We start from the raw sequence: 14,175 nt of genomic DNA, 5'->3' as shown, positions 1-14,175 counted from the left end.
ATGATTGGCTGCAGCTAATCACACGGTACAGAGTTCCAACTACCATGTGATAGCTGTGGGACAATCACAACAGTAAGCAAGCTGTTCATGAATATAAGCAACTCATGGCAGTTTGCTTATATAAAATCATAATACCTCTGGTACTCACAGTGACTGGGTACTGACCACCAAGATCAGATATCCACTGATCACAGCAGTCATGGGGGAGCGCTAGTGCACATGTGCTAGGCTATGTACAGGAATGTCACCTAGCCTGCCTATACCATCTGTCCTCAGTAGATGTACAGTGGGCAGGTCACAAGCAGTTAAATATGACATTTGGGGGGTCTATTCATAAAAGATTTGTATAGCAATGCACACAGTGATAGGCCGTGTACATTCTGTGAATGGGGGTAAAATAAAATGCTATTAGGCTATTTGCTGAGCTGGACGAAAAGTTTCTAATGATTTAAAATGAAATATAATGTCTTGAGCTACTAGATGGAGCCAATTCCTGTGATAGTTATCATCATCACTGTATTAAACAAAATACAACCAATATTTGTCATGTCTGGAAAAATTATTTTCACCTTTATCCAATAAATAGACCTCTAAGTGTTTGTGAAATCTTAGACAAAATGTACTCAGACAATGAAAGGAAACGACTCCATTTTTATTTTTCTCCTGTTATTAATGGCCAACACGGTACAACACTTCATCCATGTCTTTGGTGATCTCTGATCTCCTTATCAACTGTTTCTTCCATGATGAAGATCAGCCATGGAGTATATCTGAGGTGTATATCAGGGTGTGCTTCTTCCCCACATGAGAGCTGTGATGTCCAGCAATATTCATATAGAAGACATTTCCCGCACTCAAGGCACTAATACTCCTCAAGGGTTGTGTGGGATTCCTGATGTACAGGAAGACAGGACTTCAGTGAGGTACAATTCCCTCACTCGGGACAGGAGAGTGGCTTCTCCCTCGTGTGCGATCTCTGATGTGTGCAAAGATGGGACTTTTGTGAAAAACATTTCCCACACTCAGGACAGGAATACGGCTTCTCCCCCGTGTGAGATCTCTGATGTCTATTAAGATCAGACTTCTGCGAAAAACATTTCTCACACTCAGGACAGGAATACGGCTTCTCCCCTGTGTGAGATCTCTGATGTATGTAAAGACTGGACTTCTTTGAAAAACATTTCCCGCACTCAGGACAGGAATACGGCTTCAGCCCCATGTGAGCTCTCTGATGTATGGAAAGACTGGACTTATCTGAAAAACATTTCTGGCACTCAGGACAGGAGTAAGGCTTCTCCCCTGTGTGAGATCTCTGATGTTTGTAAAGATGGATCTTCTGTGAAAAACATTTTTTGCATTCAGGACAGGAATACGGCTTCTCCCCTGTGTGAGATCTCTGATGTGTAACAAGGGTTGCTTTTTCTACAAAACATTTTCCACATTCAGAACAGGAATGTGGCTTTTTACCCATGTGATGTCTCTGATGCCTGGAAAGGCTAGACCTACCTGAAAAACATTTCCCACACTCAGGACACGAATAAGGCTTCTCCCCAGTGTGAGATGTCTGATGTGTGACAAGTTGTCCTTTTACTACAAAACATTTCCCGCACTCAGGACAGGAATACGGCTTCTCACCTTTGTGCATTCTTTGATGTGTGTGATAAAAGGACTTGTCCGAAAAACATTTCCCGCACTCAGAACAGGAGTACGGTTTTTCCCCTGTGTGAGTCCTTAGATGTGTGGCAAGATCTGATTTTTGTACAAAACATTTCCCACACTTAGGACAGGAATACGGCTTCTCTCCTGTGTGAATTCTTTTGTGCCGATTAAAACCAGATTTAAAACGAAAACACTTCCCGCACTCAGTACAGGAAAACCTCTTATCTGTTGGAAGGACGGCACCGTCTCTCACAGTCTGAGGTTCCTCAGGATAAGAGGAATACGATGGTCCATCTACACTGTGTGGTGCCGGATGGACATTTGAGGTAGTCGGGTTTTCTCCTGGACTATACTGTGTGATGTCCTCATCTTCTACTTTACAGTCTGGAGACAAAGTGAGACAATCCTCTGAGGTTTTCCTCATCTCCCGTCCATCTACTAAAATAGAAATACAAAGATTATTACTAGACATGAGCTGATTGGTTCCCCTAAACCAGGACTCCGCCCACATCAGGCAGCTTTGTCTCTGAGGATCTTACAATTCCCCCCTCAAGGTAACTAGTAAATGGGTCCTCTGATCTCCTACCAGATTATTTCTTTATTCATGGATCTTAGTCAGAGAGTGAGGAAATAACGAGAACTGTCTTTTATAGGAGTGACAGTGATGAGGGGATTATAGGACGAGTGTGTCTCCACACTCTCTATCACTCTTTTCCATCTTTCCAACACAAGAATCCTGCACTTCCTTATTTAGTCCATGATTTAGTCACGAATACTGAGCCCCACCAAAGGTCAGAGAGTGAGGATGGGGGGGGAGAACAACCACAATGGAGGCTGGACTGATCCTAAAGACCACCATCATTGGGTTATTGTGTTCCTAACACAAGAAGTACTGAACTTCCTTATTTACAGAGGCGGCTCTCTAATTTGGCAAATTAGGCAGTCGCCTCAGGCCTTGCGCTTACAGGGCCTCACGGCCACTTAATTTAATTTACCTACCATGTGTGTGGGAGGGAATGTCCCCTGGTTGGTGTCCCCGAGCCGGACTGGCTGTAGGAAACACCGGGGTCATATTTCCTAACAAGAGCTGCCTTCCCCCGAGTTCCTCTTTCACTCACTGTGTTTGGCTGCTTAAACATACTGCCCTGCCCACCACACACTCTGCCAATCTGAGATTACATTACAAAAGGGTTTTGCAGCCCTGTATCCAAAGAGAGAGCTTCTGACATCGCCTTCTTCACCCACCATGTGTGCCTGGCTCCCCATACTGTGTATGCAGCGCATACTCAGAGGAGCATGAAGATGTTGGGAGGAGACCAGAGATGACGGGGGTGGTGTGCCTAGGACTGGACACAGGTGAGCTGTGCCATTGCTGCTCATTATCATAGTGGCTCTGTACAGGATTGTCTATGGGAGCTGTATAGTGTGTGCTGGGGGCAGACTCATTCTATATTAGGACACACCTCAAATGTGGATATTGGGTGGGCACTTCAACTTACCGCTCTCTCATCTATGAGATATGTTTGGGCATGAAGAGTTATGTACAGCTTGGGACCCCCACCACACCATTTACTTGCCACAGTGAAGAAAAAATGTGCAAGCTCCAGCTCCTGTTAGGAGTTTCTGCAGGGCAAAGGGCTCTCTACTTACTCCCACATGAAGGAAAGGTCAGTATACAGTATGAGAGTCATGTCCGCACAGTCTCTGACCATCTCTTGTATCATATCTGTACAGTCCCTGACCATCTCTTGTATCATGTCTGCACAGTCTCCGACCATCTACTGTATCATGTCTGCACAGTCTCCGACCATCTACTGTATCATGTCTGCACAGTCTCTGACCATCTCTTGTTTAATGTCTGCAGTCTTTGACCATCTCCTGTATCATGTCTATACAGTCTCTGACCTTCTCTTGTATCATGTCTAGACAGTCTCTGACAAGCTCTTGTATTATTTTTGTACAGTCTCTGACCATCTCCTGTATCATGTCTGCACAGTCTCTGACCATCTCCTGTATCATGTCTGCACAGAAAATGGGTGTAAAAGAAGTCAGGATTATCTAATGTACAGCCTATTATATAGAATACAAAGTTTAGGATTATATGTATCAGAATGATGTAGTGTACAACAGAGTATTTAGTGCAGGGGTCAGGAGAATGTAATGTACAATATAAATTATACAGTGTAAGGGTCAGGACTAGGGATGGGCTATCTGTTCGAGTCGAACATGAGTTCAACTCGAACATTGGCTGTTTGCTCGTTCGCCGAACAGCGAACAATTTGGGGTGTTCACGGCAAATTTGAAAAGTTTTTGTCATAAAAAGTGTTTGGGGACCCGGCTCCTGCCCCAGGAAACATGTATCAATGCAAAAAAAGTTTTAAAAACTAAAGTTTTTTTTGGGAGCAGTGATTTTAATAATGCTTAAAGTGAAACAATAAAAGTGAAATATTCCTTTAAATTTCATACGGGGGTGTCTATAGTACCTGTAAAGTAGCGCATGTTTCCCATGTTTTTAACAGTGTGAGAGCAAAAATTACATTTCTAAAGAAAAAAAAAGTCATTTAAAAGTACTAGCGCTAGTGCCGGCTATTAATGAATTGTCGGTCCCGACAATACACATAAAAGTCATTGAAAAAAATAAATAAATGCGTGGGGGTCCCCCAAAATTCCATTACCAGGCCCTTCAGGTCTGGTATGGATATTAAGGGGAACTCCGCGACACAATAAAAAAAAAAAAATGGCGTGGGGTTCCCCCAAAAATCCACACCAGACCCTTATCCAAGCACGCAAGCCTGGCAGGCCGCAGGAAAAGAGGGGGGGGGGACGAGAGAGAGCCACCCTCCTGAACCTTACCAGGCCACATGCCCTCAAGATGGGGAGGATATCCCCATGTTGATGGGGACAAGGGCCTCATCCCCAAAACCCTTGCCCGGTGGTTGTGGGGGTCTGCGGGCAGGGGGCTTATCGGAATATGGAAGCCCAGAGGAACACACACAGGATCCTGCCTCCACCGGACACACCCAGCCAATGACATGGCACTAGCTTGACAGATCTTATGTAGCTGAGGGCGGTGCCACCCATCACGTGACCCCGCCCCCCTTTGACAAGGGGAGTATTGATTTGATCACTGGAATCTCTTTTTTATTTTTCTATTTTTAATAAAGGACTTGTCCAAAGCTGTCTCTCGTGTTTTTTTTTTAAATTTTTGTGAAATGGTACAGGTACAATGTACACCTTACCAATTCACAGGGGCTTCCAGATTCCAATAAGCCCCCCAACAACATGGGGACATCCACCCCATGTTAAGGGCATCTAGCCTGGCACGGTTCAGGAGGGGGGGCGCACTCTCTTTTCCTGCGGCCTGCCTCAGATAAGGGTCTGGTATGGAATTTTTGGGGACCCTCACGCATTTTTTTTTCCATGACTTTCAATGACTTATGTGTATTGTCGGGACCCACAATTCTTTAATAGCCGGCACTAGCGCTAGTACTTTTAAATTACCTTTTTTTGCCTTTAGAAATGTAATTTTGCTCTTGGACTGTTCTAACCACGGGAAACATGCGCCCCTTTATAGGCATACTATAGACACCCCCCAGGTACAAAATTTAAAGGAATATTACACTTTTATTGTTTCACTTTAAGCATTATTAAAATCACTGCTTCCAAAAAAACATCAGTTTTTAAAAGTTTTTTTTGCATACATTGTCCACATGTCCACATTGATACATGTCCCCTAGGGCAGGACCTGGGTCCCCAAACACTGATCATGACAATAACTAAGCCTTTAAAATTATCACTTTTGATTTTTCATGTTAGTGTCCCATAGACTTTAACTGTGTTCGCATGTTCGAACAAATTTTTTGCCTGTTCACATTTTCTGGATGCGAACCGAACAAGGGGGTGTGTGGCTCATCCCTAGTCAGGACTCATAATATCGGTATTCAGTAATCAGTAGAAGATTAAATGTTTACATGAGACAAGTTGCAGAGGTCCCACACCGCTGCCTCCCATCTCCTGAGACTGCACTCAGTGACTTGGGTCTGAGACTATACAGACATATCCAGGGCCGCTGATAGAAATCATGGGGCGCCGTACAGCCTACCTGATGGGGCCCCCCTTAAGCCCCACCCCTGGCCCCTCCCCAGCCACCACCTTGAAATGAAGTGCAAGTTATATGGAATGTATTTATGCATTTTTTATTTATTTTTACTAGTAATGGTGGCGATTAGTGACTTGACAACGGGACATGCCAATGCCATAATGTGCTGCAGACAGTGCCACCCATGCTGCCAGTGCCAGAACGCTTGTGCTGCCTGCAGAGACAAAAGTGCCACCCCACCCATGCTGCCAATGCCATAATGTGTAGATGCTGCAGACAGATACAATGGGGGTTATTTACTAAAGGAAAATCCACTTTGCACTGCAAGTGCACTTGGAAGTAAAGTCGCTGTAGATCCAAGCGGGACATGCAAGGAAAATAAAAAACAACATTTTAGCTTGCACATAATTGTATGATAAAATCAGCAGAGCTTCCCCTCATTTCAGATCTACCCCTTAGATTTAGAGCGACTGCACTTTCAAGTGCATTAGCAGTGCAAAGTGGATTTGCCTTTCGTAAATAACCCCCAGTGTGTAATCATCATATAGTAGATCTTGTATCAAACCCAAGAAAGCACACACCTGTTTTAGCCCCACGATCCACGAGTCAGTCACAATTTCAAATGTCACCCACTTTCTCTGCCGCTGTCTTTCGCCTCACTACTTCTTCTCCAGTCTCACTGCCTCAGGCCGAGTGGAGAACAGAGCAGAGCGCCATGACCAGAGGGAGATGAATCACTCCGCCAGGGAAGGCAATATGCAGGCCGGGACTTGAGCCAGCATGCAGAGCGGGCACAGAAGTGACATGCGCCCGAAATAGAAGAAATAGTCCCTCCCACACACCCACAAGAACATCAGTACGGAGTTACCCAAAAAGTAGAAAAAAAACTCTCAGATAAGTCAGAGCGGAGCCGAGGGGGGTGCTGGCTGAAAGACTTCTCTGTCCAGATTGCCCGGGCCCGGTACAACGGGATTATCAGCAGCCCTGGACATATCCCTCCACCCGGCACAGAGAGTAAGTACTGTATTTATCGGCGTATAACACGCACCTTTTTATACGCCAACCCCCCCGTCGTTTCGAACCTTCTCTGCCGTTCTTGGCAGCTTTCGGCTATTTTCGGCCACTCTCGGTTATTTTTGGCCGCTTTCCGAAAGCCACTAAAAATTGGCCTAAAATAGCCGAAAGCTGCCGAGAACGGCCGAGCGCCGCCGAGATACAGAGGACATCCGCTCTGCATCTCGGCGACGCCATTTTTAAACGGCAAAGACACTGAAAAGGATGCAAGGCTGCAAATGACTGACAAGGCTGCAATGGAAGGCTGCAAATGACACTAACAAGGCTGCATTAATTTAAACTTCCCTCCTAAAAGTTTTTTTCTTTTAAATTCCCTCCTAAACTTGGGGTGCTTGTTATACGTCGATAAATACGGTAATTGTTGGAGAATTGTTCTGTCAGAGATCTTCCTAGACCCAGGTATGGGACAGAGGATTCAAAGCACATACCCCCCTGGTGCCTCGGTCTAGTAACAACTATGGTAAAAATCAAAATTGCTTCCAGCTGATCCCCAGAATCTCCATAAATCCAGTCTAGATACATAAATTGTGTCGGCAGCACAGAGAAGGAAGATTATCGGAGAGAAATACAGGAATACAGGACGGGGAACACAGCTCAGGAAAGTGACCAGGGGATTACAGGCTGATATCACCCAGCCCCCGCCCTACTCTGGACCAATCAGTGAGCAGTATGGGTGGAGGAATGGATTTAGTGTTAATGACCCACCTGTGCTGATCTCTGTAGGAGTGTCCTCCTCTATAAATGTCCCCGTTATTCCATCCTCCTCCATAGACTGCTCATCATCCCTCACATACCTCTCTTCTTCTTCTGCTTTCACCTCAAATTTTATATCAGTTGTCTCTCCACTCTAAATCAAGAAAATAAGAGAAAATATCATCCAAAAACTATACAGTCACATAAAAAATCCAATGTTCCAGAAGCTCCGTCCTACTAACCTTGTAATGGTGAGGGATGGTGTGATCTTCTTTTGTGGAATCCCAGGAATACAGAGGACGGGGACATCTCTCTGGTGGGTTCCTGGTATTTGGCAGCTCCATCATATTTTTGTGTCCTTCTGATAACTCCTCCATCACTCCATACTCCTCATCCTCCTCTTTATACTCTTCTTTAACAACAATATTATAATCCCCGAGGTTTCCACTCTGAATATATAATAAAACAGTCATTGTAACAAACATGCTGTGTATAAATCAGAACTACCAATAATTGTCAGTCATCTACCTGATGATGGTGGGGGATGGTGTGACCTTCCTGTGTGGAATCCCGGGAATACAGAGGACGGGGACCTCTCTCTGGTGGGTTTCTGTAGCTGGATGTCTCCACCATGGTGTCCTGGTACAGATTTTTGCATATTTTTAGAAACTCTGACTCCTCCATCACTCCATCCTTATCATCCTCCTCTTTAATCTCTTCTTTACCTTCAACTTTAGAATCTCTCAGGTTTCCACTCTGAATATATAATAGAAATAACATTGATTGTAACAATGCAGATAATGTACAGATCCTAATGATACTATCAGTGATTGTTCCTCATCTACCTGATGATGGTGGGGAATGGTGTGACCTTCCTGTGTGGAATCCCGGGAATACAGAGGACAGGGACATCTCTCTGGTGGGTTCCTGGTGTTATGTGGCTCCATCATATCCTTGTATTCTTCTGAAAACTCCTCCATCACTCCATACTTCTCATCCTCCTCTTTATACTCTTCTTTAACATCAATATTATCATCTCTGAGGTTTCCACTTTCAAAGATCTAATAAAACATTCAATGTAACAAACATGCTGTGTATAAATCAGAACTACCAATAATTGTCAATCATCTACCTGATGATGGTGGGGGATGGTGTGATCTTCCTGTGTGGAATCCCGGGAATACAGAGGACGGGGACATCTCTCTGGTGGGTTCCCATTACTGGATCCATCTGTAGGAAACACACACACTGACTGAATACATTGTTTCTATGTGTTTATCAGATGATGGGGGATCTAGGTGGAGCCTCCGTACTGCTCTCTCCTTTACAATAAAGTCTCCTCTTACCCGGTGATGTGAGGGGCGGCTGATTGTCCATCATGACGTCCTTGTAGAGATCCTTGTGTCCTTCTAAATACTCCCACTCCTCCATGGAGAAATAGACAGTGACATCCTGACACCTTATAGGAACCTGACACACACAATGATACAGTCACCATCCAGACACATCCCTTGTCTGTTACTGGATAATGTCCCAGAATTCCCAGAATCCTCCTCACCTCTCCTCCATCATCTCTCTGGTGACTTCTAGAATCTTCTTTGTATTTCTCTATTCTATCAGGGAGGGAGGTGGAGGCAATGTGATGGTCATATGATCTCCAGACTTCACAGGAGGAAAACTCTAGATCTGAACACAAATAGTAAAATCAAATGATATTCCCAGAATACTCCTCACCTCACCATTCAGGTCTTCCTTTTATTAAAGCCCCATTTCACACTAAGGTATAACACAGGGCCCCCATACTAAGCAGGTTCAAAGCTTGTTGCAGGCATTCTGGCATCATTACATTCAACACAGGACCAACAGTCTCCCTTTGTTAGTGAGGATGCCAAGGGTCCACCCACATCCTAAGAGCATCAGAAAACAAAAAGAGATGGAGAGACTTTGGAAGAAGGAGCTGATAGGTCAGTGTGATGTCATAGGACATATAGACTCTGGATGGAGGGACATTTGGATGGGGAGATTTGAGGGGTCCTCTATATGAGGCTCTCATGCAAACCAAATCATTGTTCCTGGGTGTGTCCTTCCTCTCCTAAACTGAAGAGTGAACTTTGACCTTTACCATACAGAAATCTGTCAGGAATGTGTGAAAGTAAGCTCTCATGTGATCAGGTGACGTGCGGAGGAATGGAGTGTAAATAGCAGACAATTTTCTCCAGAGCTCCTAATGGTGGGGATGGATTTTGCTGAGTGCTGGTGCCAAGTTTCCACCCCCCAGGATCACTGCAGGTGTGGAGAAAAGCTGTGTAAGAGGATATGGAGGAGAGATGAGGAAGAGATCCAGAAATCAGGATAAAATGGAGGTGGAGGCAATGTGATGGTCATATGATCTCCAGACTTCACAGGAGGAAAACTAGGATATGAACACAAACAGTAAATTCAAATTAATTTCCCAGAATCCTCCTCACCTCACTATTCCAGTCTCCATTTTATTAAAGCCACACTGAGGTATAATTTACCCACACAGGACCCCCACACTATGCAGGTTAAAAGCTTGTAGCAGGGATTTTGACGTCATTACATACAACACAGGACCAACAGTTCCACTTTGCTAGTGAGAATACCAAGGATCTGCCCATATCCTAAGAGCATCAGGAAAAAAAAATCCAGATGGAGGGATTTTGGGAGGAGAAGTTGTGAGGTCAGTGTGATGTCATAGGACATATAGACTCTGGATGGAGGGACATTGGGAGGAGAAGCTGTGAGGTCAGTGTGATGTCATAGGACATATAGACTCTGGATGGATGGACATTGGGAGGAGGAGCTGTGAGGTCAGTGTGATGTCATAGGACATATGGACTCTGGATGGAGGGACATTGGGAGGAGGAGCTGTGAGGTCAGTGTGATGTCATAGGACATATAGACTCTGGATGGAGGGACATTTGGATGGGGAGATTTGAGGGGTCCTCTATATGAGGCTCCTGTGCAAACCAAATCATTGTTCCTGGGTGTGTCCTTCCTCTCCTAAACTGAAGAGTGAACTTTGACCTTTGCCATACAGAAATCTGTCAGGAATGTGTGAAAGTAAGCTCTCATGTGATCAGGTGACGTGCGGAGGAACGGAGTGTAAATAGCAGACCATTTTCTCCAGAGCTCCTAATGGTGGGGATGGATTTTGCTGAGTGCTGGTGCCAAGTTTCCACCCCCCAGGGTCACTGCAGGTGTGGAGAAAAGCTGTGTAAGAGGATATGGAGGAGAGATGAGGAGGATATCCAGGAATCAGGATAAAGGTCAGGACAAGCAACAGACGAGCGCATCCAAGAGATGAAGCCGGGGTCACTACACAGAAAATCAATCCAAGGAAACAACAGGCAGGACGAGGAATAGCAAGAAGGAGCTCAGAGACAAATGAGAATATTGCTCAGCCAATGGGAGATGATCTCAGCATGATTTACATAATGAAGGAGATGAGGGGGAGGCGAGGAAGTCACTAAAAGTGGAAGTAAACCCTTCTATTGTTTTCAGTCAAGGAAGCCGCCATCTTGGCCTCTAATGATTCTTCAACTGCCATAATACTGCACATGTGATCAGTTATGAAACCAGCCATTGGATGGTTTGAAAGTTTGGTTGAGAGCACAACCAATGTGAAAGTTAGCGCAAGTGTTTTTTGAAACTAGGTTTACTGCTGCTTTAAGGTGGGGCTTGACAAATTTGGCTGAATATAGGAGACAGTGAGTTTTTTTTTAAGAGAAGTGGGGGGTTATCAGTGCCAGGGGCATGGCAAGTAATTTGTGAGGTGCAGAACGCTGGACTTGGGGTGCAAGGTGCAGTAGAAGGATGCAAGACATGCTGTACACTGTGAAGAATGTAGGACATGTGAAGGGTGCAGAATTTAGGGGTGCAGGGTACCAGAGAAGGGTGTAGGTCACCACAGGACATGAGATGCAGGAGAAGGATGAAAACACAGGAAATGGGGTGCTGGAGAAGGGTATAGCGTGCAGAACGCAGGATATGGGGAGCAAGGTACCAGAGAAGGGTGTAGGCCACCGCAGGACATGGAGTGCTGGAGAATGGTACAGGGTGCAGGACATGGGTACAGGGTGCCAGAGAAGGGTGTAGATCACTGCAGCCCCTGGATGCAGGAGTAGGATGCAGAATTCAGGAAATGGGGTGTAGAACATGGATTGCAAGGTGCAGGAGAAGGGTGCAGGACATGTTGTGTAGAACTAATGACATAGGGTACAGGGTACCGGAGAAGGGTGCAGGATAGGACATGGTGTGAAGGGGAAGGGTACAGTGATCAAAATGCAGGACATTTGATGCAGAACACAGGACAATATGTGCATGACATGGGGTATAGAACGCAGGATATGGGGTGAAAGAGAAAGGTGCAGAACAGAGGACATGGGGTACAGGGTGACAGTAATACAATCCCCCTCCCCCTGTGTCCTCCTGCATGTCCTGTACATCTCCCCCAGCAGTGTGTGAGAGCAGAGTGGATGGAGAGGACATCTTGTGTACATAAAGCAGCATGTCCCTCCCTGGCTGGTCTCTTAGCTGGCTGCTTTGCAGGCTTGTCCTGGTTCCTCCTGTAAGGACTCTGTAGTCCTGTTTCTCAGCACCTTGTGGGGATCTTTGTGGCAGTGCCGAGGTGGCGCCATGTTGGAGATTCGGTCCCGCTCCTTCCTCTCTGTTCTGCCGGAGGGCTCTGCAGAGACACAGGCAGCTGTGGGTGGAAGCAGGAGCCGATGGTGACAGTAATGCGGCCGCGGAAAGGAGAAAGATGGGCAGCGGGAGCTCAGTGAGATGAGTCCTCTCATGCCGCTGTCCTGTCCAGTCCACCCCTCACTTCACAAGTCGGGTGTCATCATCTCCTCCTCCTCCCCTCACCCTCCCGCCTGGCCCCGCTCCGAGCCACATTCCTGTCTGAATAATGTGTCCGGGCTTCAGGCAGAAACATTATTCAGACCAACAGTGAGAATGGGCTGACAAGAGCCCAGGACGCCATTTCTAGTCACCATGGTGACCTGAGATTTGTCCAGCCCTGACTTATGGTGACCACAGAGACATGGAAGTTCAGCTGGTTCAGCAGGGATCGGTCACATTTCCATCCATGTGTGGTCACTGCCGGATAAAAGTCACTCCATCAGCGGCTGCAGCCAATAGCTTCATCACTGATCTGTGTATTCTGAGAGCGGAGGAGCGCCCCCCATTGTCAGAATACAATAGTGCAGCGGGGAGGATTCCCCCATCCCCCTCCAATGTGTAGATGGGGGAATCACTTCCGTTTTTTTCCTCTCATCCCGCTGGATGAACGATAAAACTGAACCATGTATGGCCAGATTTGGAAGGAAGATATATTCATCATCAACTGATCCCCGTGAAGGGGTTAATCTACATATTACCTCCTCTGCCGCCAGATCCTGCAACGTCTTCTCTCTACTTCCTATGGAACGTCCTGTACCTGACATCACTTCCTGTCTTCCATAGAGACTTCCTGTCTGGGTAGAGGTGAGATCACCATCTTGTGGAGATCAGAGGAACTGCAGCCCTAAGAACCATCTCGTAGTGTGAACATCCTTATAGATGGGTCATCTCCACTCCCACCAAGGGGGATAGAAATATATTACTGCTCGGGGGGGGAGACATTTTGGCCCCTTTGATTTTGCAGTAAAATTGATGTCAGATTTAGTCATGTAGAACATCTGTTATATGGATACAAAGAGCCCCAGCCGAGAGTAAAGGGTGGAAATGGCTCCTGATCCCCAGATTTGGCAATTATGTCACCAATATAAATAGAATAAAACCTGCGCTATGTGTAACAACTCAAATACCTACAGAAATAACTTATACCGGACTGCTGCTGTAACAAAGGTAAGTATTCCCTTTATCAACTAGAAGAGCATTATGTGTCACAGCGCTGTCCTATTGTGTGTGCACATAAATCATCACAAATTCACTACAATATGTGGAGACATTCATATATAAAGTGCTAGGGGCTCAAATAATATGCTCTGCAGATCCACTGCTTCCACTTTACACCAAATTCATTGATCTTATGGTGTTTATCTATAAATTATGTAAACCGAATAATGTGCAAATTCATAAATAACATAAAGTGCTTTGTGCTCAAGATGCTATTCCCTGCAGATCCACTGCTTCCACTTTACACCTACTTCTTTAATCACATAATATTTTCTGCTATATTAAATAAACTAAAACTCTGTGCAAATTCATTCAACATGCAATATTTTGTACTCAATTTAGTGTAGCACTAACCCCCGAAGGAGCTGCTGGTTATTTTTGGGCTTACCGTTACCTTCTGTTCTCCTTGTGACACGTCTAGGGGATGTCCTGTGGTAGATGACCCAGTAACTTGAGACTGACAATAGATCCAGTTAAATGGATTTTATTTGCAAATGTCAACCATTGAACAGTCTTTCAACTTGGGATCAGAGGGTTGGAAAGGAAGTTCAGGTACTCTCAATGCCAAAGTCTATTAACGTTAAGGAACTTGCTTACTTTGACTGCATCCAGAGAATAGCCATTCGCAGCTGGATGAACACTCAGGTTGGACAGTCCCTCTCTCACAAGGCCTAGCAGCCAACAAGGTGCTTACTCAGAAACAAAGTCTTTATCACCGACATTGT

The 14,175-nt window shown here is 45.4% G+C and overlaps 2 protein-coding genes across 3 annotated transcripts in view; one reads left to right on the top strand and one right to left on the bottom strand.

The window, feature by feature from the left end:
• Nucleotides 1-14,175, top strand: part of LOC143986894 (gastrula zinc finger protein XlCGF66.1-like) — a 373,036-nt gene that overhangs the window by 287,249 nt on the left and 71,612 nt on the right. The gene's annotated exons all lie outside the window — the stretch shown is intronic.
• On the bottom strand, nucleotides 632-12,922 carry LOC143989601 (uncharacterized). 2 transcript variants are annotated; one of them, XM_077489812.1, is made up of 6 exons: nucleotides 8,872-12,922; nucleotides 8,658-8,755; nucleotides 8,054-8,281; nucleotides 7,768-7,974; nucleotides 7,538-7,679; nucleotides 632-2,097 (listed from the first exon to the last, which is right to left on the bottom strand). In XM_077489812.1, the coding sequence occupies exons 1-6, from the start codon at nucleotides 8,954-8,956 to the stop codon at nucleotides 935-937; spliced, it is 1,923 nt and encodes a 640-aa protein (XP_077345938.1). In that variant the 5' UTR covers nucleotides 8,957-12,922; the 3' UTR covers nucleotides 632-934. The 2 variants fall into 2 exon arrangements, with proteins under 2 accessions (XP_077345938.1, XP_077345939.1); XM_077489813.1 differs by lacking the exon at nucleotides 8,054-8,281 and having other exon boundaries at nucleotides 8,872-12,399.

Source organism: Lithobates pipiens, unplaced genomic scaffold (genome assembly GCF_037356315.1).
Source record: "Lithobates pipiens isolate NorthernLeopardFrog02 unplaced genomic scaffold, aLitPip1_a1.2 Scaffold_18, whole genome shotgun sequence".
Lineage (NCBI taxonomy): Eukaryota > Metazoa > Chordata > Amphibia > Anura > Ranidae > Lithobates > Lithobates pipiens.
The sequence above is the reverse complement of the archived record's forward strand: the minus strand, read 5'-3'. Positions and strand labels throughout refer to the sequence as shown.